Genomic DNA, 18016 nt, shown 5'->3' on the forward strand with positions numbered 1-18016 from the left:
CTGGTGGCGATCAATTGGAGGCAGTGTTTAAATAGAGGTTGGCTGTGTATTTTTCACGTTGCTCCTCAAGAACTTTCGGACGATAAATTTAGCCCTATTACGGGCGAAGCGAATGTTGCCTATTTTGCTCTAAACTTCCGGTGCAGCGATATTTAATTATTTGGATGCAATAAAACTGCTAACTTACCTCCGAGTTGTCAAAGATCTCTTCATAAAAGTGCATCGGAAGCTGAGAATTATTTCTACCAGTTGATGTCTATTGCTGGAAATTTACCTGCAATAATATTATAGCCTGTTTCCTTCATTGCAATTTTTTTGTCATTTTCAATTTTATTTCGTTTTGAATTTGAAAACATATTTTTATATTATGTCTATATTTAACAATGTTGCATGAAAGCTCATTGCACTCACTGATGTGTTTGCTACAGTTTGCAGCCAAAACTAGCTTTTTATGTGCAATAGAAGTGGAGTTATGAGCGTCGATCCATTTAGGCGTGTTAAGATAGCCACAAGGATGCTATTAAATAACATGCTATAAATCTGCATATTTAAAAATTATATAATGATAATCTATCAAATAATACAAATATATATTCATAAACAAGTGACATAAACGAACCATACTTATATTACATGCAGAAAAAAAATTTACATTTTTAAAACAAAAATATTTTCATCGTTCGCTCGGATAGCTTTGTTCTGATTGTTGCTTTCTATGGAATGAACATCTTCTAGTCTTCCAATATCTTCCACAATATCTTCTGGCCTCAACTCTTCTTCTGCACTGCTGAACTAGTCGATATGAGCGTCAAAACAGTTTTTGGCCGAGCAAAACTTTTATGTACTCCATTTAGCACAAACGCAACGAGTCAAAGCTTGCTCACTAAACGCAACCTTTGGCCCAAAACTTGCAAACCGTTTTCTTATGCATGTTCTTCGAAGTATTAAGACTGTGTTAAACAAAAAACTACTATTAGCCTGCGACAGTGGGTAATTATTTCTATGGCATTGCTTTCGAAGTTATTAAGAAAAAAATTAAAAAGTTTTAGAGTTGGACAACGAGATAGTTAATTGTTATCAAATTAAACGATTCATTATTCATACGATTTTGTGGACACTTTTCTACTGATCACTTGATAATATGGGTTGATAAAGATCAAAGATAGTCGATGTGGCGGTCAAATAGAGTGGCGTTTAAATAGAAGTGGCGTTCAATTGGAGGTTTTACAGTACTTTGAATGTTGTGCTCCTTGACAGTTAGTTGGTGGTAATAGTACTCATTGTACTGTCTTATTTCTTCTACATACCAAACTATAGTTGAGTCTCTGGTGATCCATTACAGTGAGGCTAACGCAGTCTCTCTCAATAGACAGACTGGGACATCGCCTGATTCCTTCGATAAAGAAATCAGCGACCCTGTGGTCACTCGCACTAAGGAAAGGATAGACCTCTTTCCTGTCTTCGAGGCTGCAAGAAAGGTTGCTGGTAAAAAATCAAAATCAGAAAGGCCAGTTGTATGTCGACCACACAAGTATCGCACAAGGTATGTGGTAGTATTTACTGTGGTCTCCTGTTTCACTCTCTCCACTCTCAGATTACTTAAACCTGTGATTTTTTAAAGCAAAGAGGTGAATCTTTGATTTTCATTATGTACATTTGGTAGAGTCATAAAATGTTGGTTTTGTGAACGTCACCATATGATCAGGATGTATAGAGCTATAGTTTCTTGCGCTTTTGCCAACATTTAAAATAATGTATTTAGAGCCATACACTTACCAATGTTAACGTGGCCTATCCTAACTGGTTTTCGCATATCCCATCATCACAAAACTGCTATACATCCTCTTTAAGTGTGAGCATTGCACGATTGAAATTTGAATGTCGTATACGTACCCTTGCACATAACGAATTAAAAAATACCCCAAAAACTGAGAAAATCAGTTATCTGTGCATGTTCATACATTGTGTCAGTTTAAACAAAAAATTAAGCAGACAATTCTGAGAAAAATCTTGACATCATAGATATTGTTTCTCCATTAGGTCAGCTTCTGCGAATTAATTACGCGCCAACCTTTTATGCTTGTGCGTTTAGCACACATAATACAAACAGCTAAGAGGGGTGTTGGGGCAGTACAGTATAGCTAGGATGCTTTCGTAGGCCTTAGCCAGCTTGCTATATGGAGTGTAGTTCTGCTGAATCACTGAAGAAAATGAGCATCGGGAGGTTTCTGCACTCGTCCTGTTGGAAGTTTAATATCAGAGTGCCGTATTGTAGGAGTGGAAAATCCTGTCCATTTGTTCTGGTGAGGGAGGAACTTAAAGCACTCGCTCGTAAAGGCGGCAAGATGGATGTGGCAAACTTTAATTACTCTTGTAAAAATGCTCCAGGCTTCTGGCCGTATCCATGCCCTCGACCAAGGTTTAAGATGGGCTGGGAGTACAGGCTCAACAACTGTATCTCGTAAGTCGTAAGGTTTCAAGTTAAGAACGAGTTTGTGAATTGTGGCATGATCTCTGCATAGGTTTATTTATTCTAACTCCCAACAAACTTCTACATGTATATTGAGCGTGGAGGCTTTGATAATCAGAATGTTCATGCTCTGGGGTCATGAGTAACCAGAGACGTCAACTGTTGTGTGTTACACTTTGCCAGGTCTATTCATGGAGTAGCTAATCAGCTGCGAGTGCTGTGGGCATGCGTGAGGTGGGACGACATGAACACAAAACCTCCTGCCGGTGGTTCAAATGTTTCAACTAATGACTCTGATATTACAACTCGAGAGATTCTAGAGAAGAAAGACGTGGGACCAACGAAACTTCAATCCTTGTACAGAGTGAGGACTATCGTAATTCCTTTCAACTTTATGGAGCAACCAACACGAATAGGTAGGTTATTGCCGGTCTGTGTTTCCATGTCTTATACGATGGCATAAATATGCTGATAATGCATTTCCTTATTTGAAATTCAGTCACACCGTGGCATCAAGCTGAATGCGTTCCAGGACTGAGCTCGTATGTCACTTCTTTCGTCTCTCTAAGTAATTTTCCTATATAAAATAACTATATACAAACTAATCCGCTCCCCACTCTCTGAAAAACTACCTAAAATAAGATATCATTATGTGAAAATGTGCTTTTAATTGTTCTAGTTCATCACCTACACTCACAAAGTAACAGATGATAACCACTAACATCTAGTGGTTATCATCTGGAATAAAATGTGACATTATATACGGTACAGTAGGTAGTTCTTACCTTGCAGACAGACAGAAGTGGTTAACGGCGGTATGAGGAATACTTGATGGTAACACGTTCGGTATGCTTCAATTTTGTGACTCTAAGGGAACTCTAAATTCAACTTCACAGAATTTAGCTTACTAAACGAACACTTGAAAGTTAGTTTTTATCTTACACTAAAATTAATTTAAATTCTCTATTTTCTTCTGGCTATGCTTTTTTGCCTCGTTTTTTGACTCACATTCACCATTAGCTGTCCTTTTTTAAACTTTTTTCAATCGGATTCGCTGAAAAGACCTAGCGATGCCGTTCTCGTTAGCGACCTCTCGCATTCTCCACCACCTAGCGGCCGCATCGAGAACCATCTCGTATGCTATCTCAAATTTGTCTCGTATCTCAAGGCAAAGATTTGCTCATATCGCAAATTTTTTTGTGTTCAGGCACTCGTATGTCGAGGTATAACTGTACTGTGTTCAAGGTCAGTTGTTGGACACTATGCGAAATGAAGTATGTCATGTGTGCAATTTCAAGCGTTACATGATCATGATGTAGACTCAAATGAGCCAATCAGAGAGGGCCTACGGAAGAGGAAGAAGCACCAGATGAAGCAGCCTGCTCAGCCATCTACTTCAGTCGCCTGGCTGCCTGAAGAGCAACTTGAGTTGTGGGAGATAACTTCCTTCTCAGAAAAGGCAGCTCTGAGTAAGATAGAGAGGCACGACAAACCCAAGAAATCTAAGAAGTTTGACAAGTCATTCACCAAGGTAATCCTTGATCTTTATTGCAGCTGTTGTAGCAGGTCATTTGCTTTCCATCTGTAAGCATGCCAAGGCGAGGTCATTTGCTTTACATCTGTAAGCATGCCAAGGCGAGGTCATTTGTTTTCCATCTGTAAGCATGCCAAGGCGAGGTCATTTGCTTTCGGTCTGTAAGCATGCTAAGGCAGGGTCATTTGCTTTCCGTCTGTAAGCATGCTAAGGCAGGGTCATTTGCTTTCCGTCTGTAAGCATGCTAAGGCGGGGTCATTTGCTTTCCGTCTGTAAGCATGCTGAGCCAGGGTCATTTGCTTTCCGTCTGTAAGCATGCTAAGGCAAGGTCATTTGCTTTCCATCTGTAAGCATGCTAAGGCGGGGTCATTTGTTTTCCATCTGTAAGCATGCTGAGGCAGGGTCATTTGCTTTCCGTCTGTAAGCATGCTGAGGCAGGGTCATTTACTTTCCTTCTGTAAGCATGCTGAGGCAGGGTCATTTGCTTTCCATCTGTAAGCATGCTAAGGCAAGGTCATTTGCTTTCCATCTGTAAGCATGCTAAGGCGGGGTCATTTGTTTTCCGTCTGTAAGCATGCTGAGGCAGGGTCATTTGCTTTCCGTCTGTAAGCATGCTGAGGCAGGGTCATTTGCTTTTCTTCTGTAAACATGCTGAGGCAGGGTCATTTGCTTTCCGTCTGTAAGCATGCTAAGGCAGGGTCATTTGCTTTCCGTCTGTAAGCATGCTAAGGCGGGGTCATTTGCTTTTCGTCTGTAAGCATGCTGAGGCAGGGTCATTTGCTTTCCGTCTGTAAGCATGCTAAGGCAAGGTCATTTGCTTTCCATCTGTAAGCATGCTAAGGCGGGGTCATTTGTTTTCCGTCTGTAAGCATGCTGAGGCAGGGTCATTTGCTTTCCGTCTGTAAGCATGCTGAAACAGGGTCATTTGCTTTCCTTCTGTAAGCATGCTGAGGCAGGGTCATTTGCTTTCCGTCTGTAAGCATGCTGAGGCAGGGTCATTTGCTTTCCGTCTGTAAGCATGCTGAGGCGGGTCATTTGCTTTCGGTCTGTAAGCATGCTGAGGCAAGGTCATTTGCTTTCCGTCTGTAAGCATGCTGAGGTGAGGTCATTTGATCAAATCACTTTATCACCTATCGCTATCACTGTATCGGCTATTTTAATGTTAGAAAAGGTTGGAACAAAAATACTATCACCTACTGGACACTTGTTTAATGTGTGTTTGTAGATGTGCTCTCTTAAATTTGTTATGTTGACATTGCCTTTCCACTAAAAGTGGAAAGGCAATGTCAACATAACTTAAATGCCTTTCCACTTTAATTCTTTGCCGATAGATTTTAGTCTTGTTCTTCTTGCATTTAGGTTCTAAAGCATCGAAGCTGAAACTGCCACAGGAAATATGTGAAATATATATGCATGTATGAAAATAGATCGGCCTAAAAAGTTGGTTATCTTCAAAATAATTGCTTTGCTAGCGCTTAGCCTGTTGCTAGATGATCCAGATGACCGTATATTTACTATGTTTAGACTTGGAAGACCGTATATTTACTATGTTTAGACTTGGAAGACTGGGGTTTGAAACTCTTTTGTCTCTCTCTCACCCATTTTTATCATTATTACTTGTGGTGCACTTGTGGTGCATACCACTATTAATATTTTAAATGAGCTGTTTGAATGAAGTTAAGCTATTCTTACTGTAGGCTTTAAGCGTTGCCGATGGATGTCTTTTTAGTTTTTTCTGGTATACCGTCATTGTTTTTACGATTTTTGGCAGCTGAAATTTGGTTTGTCGATTGCGGTTATGGGCGAAAATGGCATGCGTTCAGGAATATAACTGCCTTCTAAACTGAAGAGCACGTATGCTACTCGTCATTTTTCTCATGGAGTGGCCTTCTAGTCTTGTGCTCGTTCAGGCGCTAGCCAGAAGGCCACACGGTACACTCTGGAGTTTGTGGCTGTCAGGCTCACTTTTAAATATGCGATGCAACAACAGTGTCTCTCGCTTTCACTACTTTCTTCTAATCTCTGAACCTGTCCGTGATGCTCCCATTTAATTGTTAAATATTTGTGTAAAGTGTGCTGTCAATATTGTCAACACTGCTCTTATTGAGTCGGCAGTGTTTTAGCTTGAGATTGGTTCACTCGCTCGCAGCGTGCACTTTTTTTTTGCATTTTCTTTTTTCACACCATCATTATGTATACCTTGGCCTTCCCTTCTTGCAACCCTTATGCTAAATATATAATTATAACATATTATGCAGAACTGTATATTTTATTACTGAACTGTGTTCAAGATGGACTGTTCTAGTAGGTCTGCGCTTATTAGTCAATGATAAATAGCAGTATTTGAACTTTGTCGCAGGTTCCTCAGTTTGGGGTTGGCAGCACAGGTGCCCTCACTACTCTGCAAAAGCCTAAGGACCCTGAAGAATTAAGTAAGGTCAAGGCTCAATTAGAGGAGCAATTAAAACTGCAGCGAGCTGCCGCGCAGGCTCAAAGACTCGGTTTAAAACCCGCAGGTATATTTCTATTAAACGAAGGTTGTAATCTTATATCTGGCCAGTGTTGCTAACCTTGCAAATATTGCCATAGCCTTCTACTGTCGCGATGGCACATATTGCTTGTCATATGAATCGCGTATGGAAGGTTGTGATCGGAAGTGTTGTGCCTAATAGTTACGCAACAGGGTGAAGCGATGTTGTGAAGCGGGTTGAATTAATAATTCAGCATCGTGTACATTTACTTCATGGTTGACAGCGATATAGCCAAAGTTTGAAGATAGGTATAGTATTGTGAGCACTCTTTTCCATCTTATCCTATATGGACACACATTTTAAACTCATGAGGTGTTTTAATGGCTTGTCCTATCTCATCCCATCTCATCCACCTCTCTATTCTGTAGATAATGTCAAATTGGAGCCTGTGCCTACCCCGCCTGGCTCTATTATCACCATAAAGGGGTCGGATGGAAAGGAGATGCAATTGAAAGGCATGGCGCCAGGTACTTGCTTCCTGTGAAAGCTGTCAGATAGCTGAATAAATCATCTAGACATTGCAATTAATAATGTTTGTCTTGGAGAGAATCATGAGTTTCTGTTTACTGTTTATTTTGTTTACCCCTGTAAGGTGTTGATAACGGTTAATAGGTTAATAACAGTGTATGTCCTTTAGTTGTGGAGGCAATTTTAACATGTTCTTTAAGTACGGCTATCTAGAGTATTCATATGGCTAACTGCTGTGGTTTTATATCACGTTCAGGTCAGCAGTTACTGCGATTGCCTAATGGAAAGTACACCATCATGACAAAAGAGACTCTTTCAACTTTAAAAAAGTCTGGAACCATTGCCGGGGAGTTGTCGACACCTCGTTCTTCTGCGCCTATTAGCATCACTCCTGCGCCGGCTGTGGTCAGCCTATCAGCACCAGGTACAACAGGAGTGTTATCCTCAGTTACAACGTCTGCTCTCACCAGTTCTGTTGTAACTGTTGCTCAAGCATCTACAGGTAATGCATTTAGTCTTAAGAGTTTGTCAACCATAAACTTCAGTAAGCCAATTTTACATGGTGTACTTCTTGCTGCTTACACAGGCCGTGCTTGACACGGTTGTTTGCTGCCATTGGTACATAGTTTGCTGCAATTGCTCTGTTCTTCATATATGTACTCATTTGGATGTTAATTAAAATTTAACCAAGGCCATTTTGCGAATAAATTATTTTATAAACATCTTTTTATGTGTGCCTAAAGGGAATTGAAACTATGTTGTTGTGTTGGTTTTCTCCTATGAGCGTAAGTTGAGTGAAGTTACTGTTCTTGTGTTCGGCTGCATCAGTGATTCCTACTGGAGTTGTCTTGCCTTCAAGAGTATTAGTACATAGTGCTCATAGTGGTAGCATTATTTAAATACAAGATCGTATTTTATATTGGGATTTCGTATGTTTCTTACACAGTGCGTAGTCCCTGTCAAATTCTAAAATTGTACTAAACATATGCCGTATGTTGAACTATGTTATGTCAAAGATGACCTTAGCGCGCAGACTTTAATGCCAATGGTGGTTTTCAGGACGGTGCAGGCTTTTTCATTTGTTTGGTTTGCTGACTAATGCATTAGCCATCATAACTGTTGCATTAGCCATAATAACTAATGCAATCAATTGTTGCTATGCAATAATGTTGATGCAATAATTGATATGCTGGCTAATGCATTTTTTGGTTTTTTTTGTATCAAGTGTTACAGTTGTGTCCCTTTTTAGAAATTTGTTTTAAAAACTGGTATAATTCATACAAATGACTATTTTTCTTTGCTTCAGAGGTAAAAATCAGTATATTTTCGCTTGGTCAAGAAATATTTTTGCGACCCTTAGATCATTGCTGCAATAATTCTAGCTCAAATTTGTTTTCCATTATTGACATTGCTTGTTTCATCATTAATACGTAACGATATGAAAAGCTCTAATAATTGGAATACTTTGTAGCTGGAGCGGCGGGTGCTTTGTCAACACCTTCTCTAGTCACGCCTTCAGCTCCCTCTCTAGTCGTTTCGTCAGCACCCTCTGTGGTCACCCTGACAGCTCCCTCTGTAGTCACTTTGGCAGCTCCCTCTGTTGTTACCCTGGCAACTCCCACAATTGTTTCAACATCACCTTCTGCGGTGTCTACACCAGCACCCTCTGTAGTCACCTTGGCAGCGCCTTCTATAGTCGCATCATCAGCACCTTGTGTGGTCACTTTGGCAGCACCTGCTGCTAAAGTCGCAAGCTCTGATAGTGACATGAAACCTCTGACTCCATCCAACATTAGAGCCAGTCTTGTGCAGGCTCAGGTACTCAGCTTGTCAGCTCAGAGTCCGGCTTCACCCCCTGTCATTACCCCTGCTGCCGCTCTCTCATCTGCCAAGCAGAACGTAGATCTGAAACAAGATCATGTGGATGGTAAGTCAGGAGCCAAGTTGTTGTTTAGTTTGTGTACTAACCTGAAGCTGTGGTTAGATCAGACTTCTTACAGGAAAAATGATTACCGTATTGCAGAATGTCACATCTATTGTGTTTACTCACTTAATTTATCAAAGAAGGCGTGTCACAATAATTTTTACAACCTTGTTATCGTAATAACTTTTTCTTGATGGATTTGTGGCAAAGCTAATTATCGATTTGTTTCCCTTGGTCTGCCCTTCAATAGGTTGTTGAAATGATGACTACTTCGCGTTGTGACTACTGAGTAAGCATAAGCAATACTTCGTAGATGCATATATTGCAACCTACTGAGTAAGCATAAGCAATACTTCGTAGATGCATATATTGCAACCTACTGAGTAAGCATAAGAAATACTTCGTAGATGCATATATTGCAACCTACTGAGTAAGCATAAGCAATACTTCGTAGATGCATATATTGCAACCTACTGAGTAAGCATAAGCAATACTTCGTTGATGCATATATTGCAACAAATTTGAAAAATTGAGCTTCTTTCATGCAGCCGGAATGGGAGAGTTAAGTGCGCTGTTGAAATAAGTTGGATAGATGCAAAATAAAAAAGTAAATAATAACCCATGATGCTGATTTTTGAGCTATAACGGCAGTGATATACTATCGCTGACAAGTTGAACAGCGATTGTACAAATCTATTTAACGTGAATGTTGGTTGAACTTCTTGCGACTGCCCTTCGTTAAAGGGGTCTCTTGATGCACTTGTCTACCAGCTTTTGTTCTAGCTTATGTTCTCCCTGGCACACGTGTTACAGTCCAAGAGAGTGGGACTACACAAGGGACTAATAGTCAGGCTGAGGATGTCGGCAGTGCTGATGATGAGGACACAACTCTGAGCACGGATGTTGTGCAACAAGGTGCCTATTGCTTCTCTCATTCGCTGACTCTTCTACAGCACTTCTCTCTCATAAAATGTCTATTTTTCTATGTTGTCGCCTCTGTGTTGTGCTAGGCTACACTAGTAGTGATGAGAAGTGGATTTGCTTACAGTGGTTGCCAGGGCCCTTTCAAGTACACAAGCTCCCGAGATACAGAGCCGACTTCAGGAAATGCAAAGGAAGCTGGCTACTGTCCAAGGAATAATAACAGTGAGTAAGCAGAAACCCAAATCTCCGGAGCGGCTTGTCTCCGAGTACCACGAGGAGATGAAGAGCAAACTCGCGAAGCCAGTTAGCAAGACCATGTTTGAGCCCAAAGTGCCAACTCAGGAGGAACTGTGAGTTGTGTAATGTTGACTTTCTTAGATGCCATCTCCTGTTATTGCGTTTTCATGCCTCGAATGGGCTCGGAGTTGTCCACTACCAACTAATTCGCATACTAGCATTTCAAAGATTTGAAGATGCACTATATAAATCTTTTCAAGATTCGAGATGTCTCTCTCAAAACAAAACTTGTTAAAGTAGACTCGCTTTCGGGTCAAGGTCACTTTTTAATCCATTTAGTAGTCAACTAGTTGCGCTAACTAAGCCAGAATGTCTGATGGCAATGCTGAAAATTTTTCAGCTCCACTGGGGAGAGCTTAGCCGAGTATTATCGATTCAGATCCATCAGCAATGATAGTTCTAGGATGTCGAAGTACTCTGACAGTGAATGCCTTCACGCAAATTTAGCTTAGGGAAATAGTGTCAAACGCATTTAGATTTTACTCTTTCTATGATTGAGAGTGGAAGCAACTCCGAACCCTTTCAAAACATGGCAACGCAGTGATTGCCAAGCCAGCTATAGATACCTTTATTATTAGCTTAAACTACAGGCAAATGGTATTATTATTGTGAAGGGAGATGGCGAGACAGAGGAAACTAAAGAACAAGGAAGAGTACAAAAAGAGAAAGGCAAAAGATCGACTTAAGAAGCTGGTGGGTTTGTTGGAGAAGCAGAAAGCTCTGTTAAAAAAGGACATAAAAGCAAGGCAGGAAGTGTTAAAACATAAAGTGCGTAAGGAAATCCGAGTAAGTTGCCTTACTGTAGACATGATTGGCTTATGCCTTTGTGAAGTTATTTTATTCCTTCTATGTTAGAACTATTCATTACTTTTATTTGGTTCTCGACTAAATGTGTCTCTTAGAACACGGAAACTTGTTTCCTGTTATTAATGGGAGTAGATAAATAGTTTGTTCATCTGATTATCGAGCTTGAAATTATATCAGGAAAGTTTGCTTTCAGGATGAAATATTCACCGCTACAGGAGCTGTTATAGACATGGATCCTCATGATCCAGCAATTTTTAGAATGGGCACTCCTCGAATACCCATTGTGCAAATGAAACGAACAATCATTGAGTCCAAAATATCTAATTCCAATGAAAGCAGCTCAAAGTCAAGCACGCCTTCAACCACACCTATACCAATTCGTTCAGCTCGACCCAGTACCAGCCAGTACGCCAAAAAACGCAAACTATGTGTGTCCTCCGAGCCAATATCTCCCACAATGCCTAGTAAGGTAAGGAAAGATCATACAAAGTGCATATTTGCATTGTTGTTTGGAAAGTGTCAGTTTGAAATGGGTTTGTTTTTAGTCATTGCAGCTTTCTGTGTTTTTGAATGCCAGTAGTCCTTTTTGGCACCAGTGAGTTTCTGGCATGCACAGGCAGGTAGTAAGCATAGATGTCTAGGCCATGTATGCCTGTGATCAATAGCCCAAAATTTTGTGTTCTCAAGGGTTAGATAAGATTTTCACATTCATCAACAAATTATCTTGCTTAACTTCCTGCATTGTGTTTTTTTTTAATTGTTCATTCAGCGACAATCTTAAAAACATTGAGAATATTTCAATAACTGAATCTGTTTGGAAACCGGTCGTGTAGAACTATTGCTGTTTTTTCTGAGACAAGCAGAGTTTATATAGATTACGCAGCCTAATTGATCCACATTCTGTCTCTATCGTCTAAGTGTATTCCATTGTCAAGTGGCACAACTTTGAAGGGTAACTGATCCTACTTTCACATTCATAGTATAGATGCGGATTAGAGTTTTTAACCTATTCAGTGCCATTTTTGCAATTCGGCACAAACGCTTAAATGACCCGAGTGCCAATTTCGCATTTTTGTGAATCTGCAGTGGCTCAGATTCGATGAGAGTTAACGACGGGTAAATGAGCATAATATGTTTACAAAATATTTACAAATTTGATATATTCGCAGTAAAAATATATTTAAATTATCTTTGAAGCAGTTTTAGAGTTAGGACGAGTATTTAATTTATAGTGCTAAAAGAAATGGATAATAGCGAAATGGTACCCATTTAATTGCGATGTTGAAAACGCTTTTTAAAAATTTATTAACACTTAAAATGTTTTGACAGCTTTCTTAGCCCAAGTTTTAACACAATATGAACCTCTATACATCTACGAAATATTAAAGGAAATACTATTTTGCTTAATAATTGCTTTCCTCACCAATAGAAAAAATGGTGTTTTGCAAAATCAATGATCAGAGAACTTTCGTTTCTATAACAAAGACGTACGTTTGTCTGTTTTGTAGAGCGTTGTTAGAATGTCTTTTAGGTTACCGGAAAACCTCTAATTGAATATCATTGGGCTCTATTTTTCAACCCTTCTCCCTATAGGTGTGGTCAAATGGAGGTGTTATTCAAATAGAGGCCAGCGTGGTATTTTTAAAATAGCTTGTCAGAGTTTTGGGAAGATATATTTAACCCTTTTACGGGCGAAGCGAATGTTGCCTATATTTTGCTTTTTTTTTGGCAGGTAACATTAATTATTTAAGATACAAGAAATTTGCTAACTTAGTTCCAACTTGTAAATCTCGAAATATATATGCATTGGGAAGCCGAGAAATATCTCTACCAGATATATCTATTGTTTGCAATTAGCCTATGGCGATATTATACCCTGTGCCCTGCTTTGCAATTTGTTGGAGCTTTCAATTTTTTCTTTCATTCTAAATTTTAAGGCTTATTTTTATTTCATGTCTATAGTTAATAATGTTGCATAATAGCCCATTTAACTTATTGATATGTTTGCTACAGTTTGTAGCCAAAACTAGCTTTCTATGTGCAATAGAAGAGGAATTATGAGCGTAGATTCATTGTAAGCCGAGTTAAAATAATGCTTAGGATGCTTATCAAACAATATGCTATAAATCTGCAAATTTATATGTTATATAATAATCTATTAAAGGCTACAAATATATATTCAAGAACAAGTGACATAAATAAACCATACATGCAAAAACAAAAATTAATATTTTTGTAATAAAAATATTTGCATCGTTTGCTCGGCCAGTTGCGTTTTAATTATGGCTTTTGTTTAAAATTATTTCGTCTTCTGACTGTTTAATGCCTTCCACAATGTCTTCTGACCTCAAGTCTTCTTCTGCACTGCTGAACTAGTCGATACTAGCCTCCAAACACTTTTTTTAGCAGAGCAAAACTTTTACGCTTTGCATTTCGCTCAAATAATAATAAACTTGTAGCCACATGGGTGCTAAGCACTTTTTTTAGCTTAAAACTAATCGTTCATATACCGTCATAAATGTACACCATGCGTCAAAGTATCCAGGGCACGTTAAACAAGGAACTACTATTAGCCTGATACACTTATTAATGATTGCTGTGGTCTTGCTTACAAAGTTTTAACGAAAAAAAAGCTTTGGAGTTGAAAACAGACTTTAATACGAACAGAAACAAACGAAGAAATTAATTGTTATTGATGTAACCGAGTCATTATTGATACGATTTTGTGGATGCTTTTCTACTGATCATTTTCTATTATTGGTTCATAAAGATCAAAGAATGTCAAAGCGGCAGTCAAATGGAGGTTTCGTTCAATTAAAGGCTGGCGCTCTATTAAAGGTTTTACAGTAAACTCCAAACCTTTGTTGCAGCACTCATTGTATTTAATTTTAGAAAGTTTCTGGTATCTATAATCGTATTCTGAATGAGACAAATTTATTTAGTCAGTTTTTTCGAGATCCATACCTTGTTTGTTTTTTATTCGTATTACATTATTATTATTACATTATATAGCTCTGCATTAATTTATTATAGTTTGTCCAAATTATTTTCATGTCATCTTAACACTTCTAGCAGCCAAATAAAACGGTTAGCATTTATGAAATATGAACTAGAGCCCTGACGGTTTTTTATTTCAAAAACGAGTATTTTTGTATTCAGCATCATCTGGTTTGCTCTAAGGTCACTCAAGGCATGTACTATTGCTCATATTCTGTTGTTTAAAAGGTTTTCATGATGTACTGTTAATTTGGACTAAATAGACAAAGTAATAATACAGCAAGAGCCTAAACAAAATGCTGTGTTTTTCAGTGAAAAAAATGTGGCTCCGTAGCACCTGGCCCAACGAATAAACCTCAGCCAAATGGCTAAAGATAAAAAGTAACTTACGATGTTGCATGTAATATAGACTGACTCATAATCATCGTATGATATAAATACAGACACTTTCATTTAAAAATAGTGCCATAGAAAAGCAATTCTAAACATTTATTCACATTCAGCAAACAATACTTCGGTATGTCATCATTGGTTTGCGATGCACATCCTGATTAAAAATTGAGTATCGAAGACCTAGCCTGCCATGTTCTTGTATTTAAGAAACATTAACAGGTCTCTATACATACAGGTAACCCAGCCCTAATAAAATATAAGTTTTATTTGGTAAATATTACAATGTTTAAAGATATCTCTCACGTTGTTGACTAGTACAACCTTTGATTCACGCTGGTTTTCCTTCTAGGTCGCTAAAGCAACAATAACTAAACCAAAGAGCCTCCAGAATAAACTTTACTGTGTCTGTCAGACACCGTTGGACAAGTCAAGGTGAGCAATGCAAAGCTATCAGTATGTCAGTCGCTGTCATAGTTGATAGACCGTTTCTCTTGTAATATTAACTACCTTTCTTGTTGTCCCTCGTTCCTTTTTGTAATTCTTGTCTGTAGTTTTCATATGACATGCACAGCATATCCATCTGCTGCAATACCAATTAAACAATTGGTACTGTTTGTTCATGTCGTCACTATGGGGTATGTTAGCATGAGAGCCAATTGCTTCAGGCTACTAAAGTAAATTTACAAAGCTGAGCTATCTGACGGATTGACAAGATGTTGATAAATATTCAATCGTCTGATCAACCGAGAAAAGTTTTCAATATTTGCTGATAAGAAACTTGTTGAACAATTTGGTTGCATCAATGATATGTTGGAGCAATCAATCAGAAAAAGCTACAGCATCAAGAGTAGTTTTTTCCTTTGTTAAAACAGCGCATCGTTTGGCTCCACTTTTTACTGATCTGACAGGCGTAATACTGTTTGTCAAGTGTAGAACGCCAAGTTAAGTTATGTTGAACACGTCTACTTATAAACCTTCATGCAAAACTTGGCATATCAACAACAGACCACTGCAGAAGTACAAAGTTGTCTGTGATACTGCTATCATCAGAAGTTTAGAAGCGATGTCCTCCTAATTTCTCTAACGAGATCGTATGTTGTGTGCACTTCTTATAACCGCTAAGAATGACTGAAAGGACATCGTGCCTAAAAGTGTATGTTGTACGATCATCTGAAGTAGCCATTCAGGGAAAAATTGATTGGTGCCGAAATATAATGGCAAAATATTAGCTAATGCACACAAAGTTCTACAAAAAAGGTTTTTACTGCTGATCTATGATGTATGTGTAATAATACTTGAGTGTCATGGCTGCGTGGAGCTCATTGCACTGTAGTTACTGGTGCGCATACTGTGAAGAAAAGGAAGGGGTGTACATGTATGGTGCAGATCAGATGTTGTGTTACTGCTTAGAATCGAGCTTTACACAGAGAACTCGTTTGAGGGCCATCATTAGGGGGGCCATCATTACGGGGCCATCATTACGGGGCCATCATTACGAGGCATGTCGTGTAACATCCCTAAAGGTTATACTTTATTTTAGTTGGTTGTTCATTTACACAAAACTGGTTTGTCTAGGCTATTCATGTTGGTTCTGGTGTTTCTAGGTTCTATGTTGGCTGTGATATCTGCGCCCAATGGTTTCATGGTTCCTGCGTGGGCATATCAGAGTATGACAGAACCATCAATTCTTTCACTTGTGATCAGTGCAAACAGCATCAACAGAAGAGCTCAGAAGAGCTCTACTGCCTTTGTAACAAGCCCTATAATGATGCGCAGTAAGTTCTGCCTTTCAATACTTCTTATTCTATTGGTATACTCTTAGAAAGAGTGGTAATGGTTCATTATTATTCTTATGACAGGTTTTATGTGGGGTGTGACCAATGTGAAGGCTGGTTCCATCCTAGTTGCGTCGGTATAACAAAGGATGAGGCCGAATCGACTGACACGTATGTCTGCCCTACGTGCAAGTCTAAGGGCTCAGCGACTTCCATGTATGAAATTTCCATGAGAGGTCATGTTTCTTCTCTCAAACGCGTCATCAAATCCCTTCAGGTAGAGTATTTTAAGGTTTTGTCTAGCCATTGACTATACAATATGCACCGCTGTATATTATATACTTGCAAATTATAATGTACATTAACATTTTAAATAAATTTGCAAGTTATGTTGTTAGTGTACCTTACCGCTTTTTTGTACTGTTTGGTCACCTGCTGAATTAGATCTCGTTCTTGTTAGACACATGAAATGGCATGGCCTTTTCTCAAGGCAGTTGACCCGGCCAAGGTTCCAGATTATTATCAAGTGGTGAGGGAGCCCATGGGTATGTTCCATATTTATTTGAGTCTCATTTCACTTATTTCTTGTAACCTTCATTCATGATATATTGACAGCAGTTAAGGGTTTGCATATTAAATTTTAGCATGGTGAATATTAACCTTTATATCCTCCTAACAAGGTGTAATGTTTTCTTAAAGGTTGACTTGCAACAAAATTCACATTACAGTTATTTGGTATCAAAAGATTCACCATGTCTTACTCTGTTGTGTTGTAAGTGCCAAATATGTGGAAATGTGATTGCAAGCTCTTAAAAGCTCAAAAACGAAAAGCCGTCGTAGATTCGAATCTCTTTATCTCGATGACGTAACCACGAAATTTGGTTATCGCCTTGTCACGTATGTTCTCACGTGAATTGAAAGGCCAATACAAAGCTCAATATAAAACTTATCGTAGTACTAGTTTATGACAAACACTTCGGGTTTTACCGAAGACCCCGTATCAAATATAGATAGTCGCTACTTTACAGTTTTGTTTCGGCCTGGTCTAATTGGCAAGTCGCAATCTGATCATGTGACCCAATACTTCGAAAATAATTTTTGCAGCACTTTTCGATTATCACAGGTGACCAACAGGCTCATCATGATTATCAGACAATGATATGTACTCCTTCGAGGTAAGGTTAAAATGTTTAATGAATTTTTACGGTAAGTTATAAGATATCACTGCTAAAAGTGACAACATTACGATGACGATAAAACTGATGCGTAAGAACAATAGACATAGTTTTATTGAATGCGTGAAGTATATTTGTGAAAATATTTTGACGAATAAGATTGCAAGAAAGTGTAAACAGAAACCATCTCTCACAACTACATCACATTTGAGCCGTTTTGGAAAGGGAATCCAAACTACGGCGATCTCGTGTGGCTGCGATTTTCTGTTCGTTTTTTAGCTTTTAAGAGCTTGTACTCACCTTTCCACATATTTAGCACCTACAACACAGCAGAGTAAGACTTGGTGAATCTTTTCATATCAAATAACTGTAATGTGAATTTTGTTGCAAGTAAACCTTTAAGGTCCAAACTAGTGCTGGGCGTGGGTAGTAATACTCGTTGAACTCGCCGGTTTATCTTCTCTCGAGTATCGGGTAATAGAGATTTCGGGTATTCCGGTCTTTCTGTTTCGGGTTTTGACTTTCGAGTTTTGGTACACGGATCCGTCGGGTAGTGTGAACAAAAACTTGGTCTATTGCACCCTGCGCTCTTAGTCTGGGCCCACAGGGCATTTCTGTGTCATTTTTGCTAAGGAGGCACGACAATGGGGTATAACGAGTCTTTAATTTAATAGATAGAATAAAGCATCTCATACCTTATTTACCATACCTACCGGAGATA

General features: G+C 38.8%; 1 protein-coding gene across 1 annotated transcript in view; it reads left to right on the top strand.

The window, feature by feature from the left end:
• LOC137389932 (nucleosome-remodeling factor subunit NURF301-like) overlaps nt 1-18016 on the top strand; it is a 30508-nt gene that overhangs the window by 9129 nt on the left and 3363 nt on the right. Inside the window, exons 13-28 of the mRNA XM_068076126.1 lie at nt 1343-1543; nt 2276-2461; nt 2654-2886; nt 3790-4001; nt 6364-6520; nt 6904-7002; nt 7260-7505; nt 8475-8930; nt 9741-9842; nt 9976-10201; nt 10763-10934; nt 11149-11424; nt 14695-14777; nt 15950-16120; nt 16205-16397; nt 16581-16665. Of these exons, the coding sequence (XP_067932227.1) occupies nt 1343-1543; nt 2276-2461; nt 2654-2886; nt 3790-4001; nt 6364-6520; nt 6904-7002; nt 7260-7505; nt 8475-8930; nt 9741-9842; nt 9976-10201; nt 10763-10934; nt 11149-11424; nt 14695-14777; nt 15950-16120; nt 16205-16397; nt 16581-16665 (3098 nt within the window). The remainder of the gene's footprint in view (nt 1-1342; nt 1544-2275; nt 2462-2653; nt 2887-3789; nt 4002-6363; nt 6521-6903; nt 7003-7259; nt 7506-8474; nt 8931-9740; nt 9843-9975; nt 10202-10762; nt 10935-11148; nt 11425-14694; nt 14778-15949; nt 16121-16204; nt 16398-16580; nt 16666-18016) is intronic.

The sequence above is a fragment of the Watersipora subatra genome, chromosome 1, assembly GCF_963576615.1.
Source record: "Watersipora subatra chromosome 1, tzWatSuba1.1, whole genome shotgun sequence".
Lineage (NCBI taxonomy): Eukaryota > Metazoa > Bryozoa > Gymnolaemata > Cheilostomatida > Watersiporidae > Watersipora > Watersipora subatra.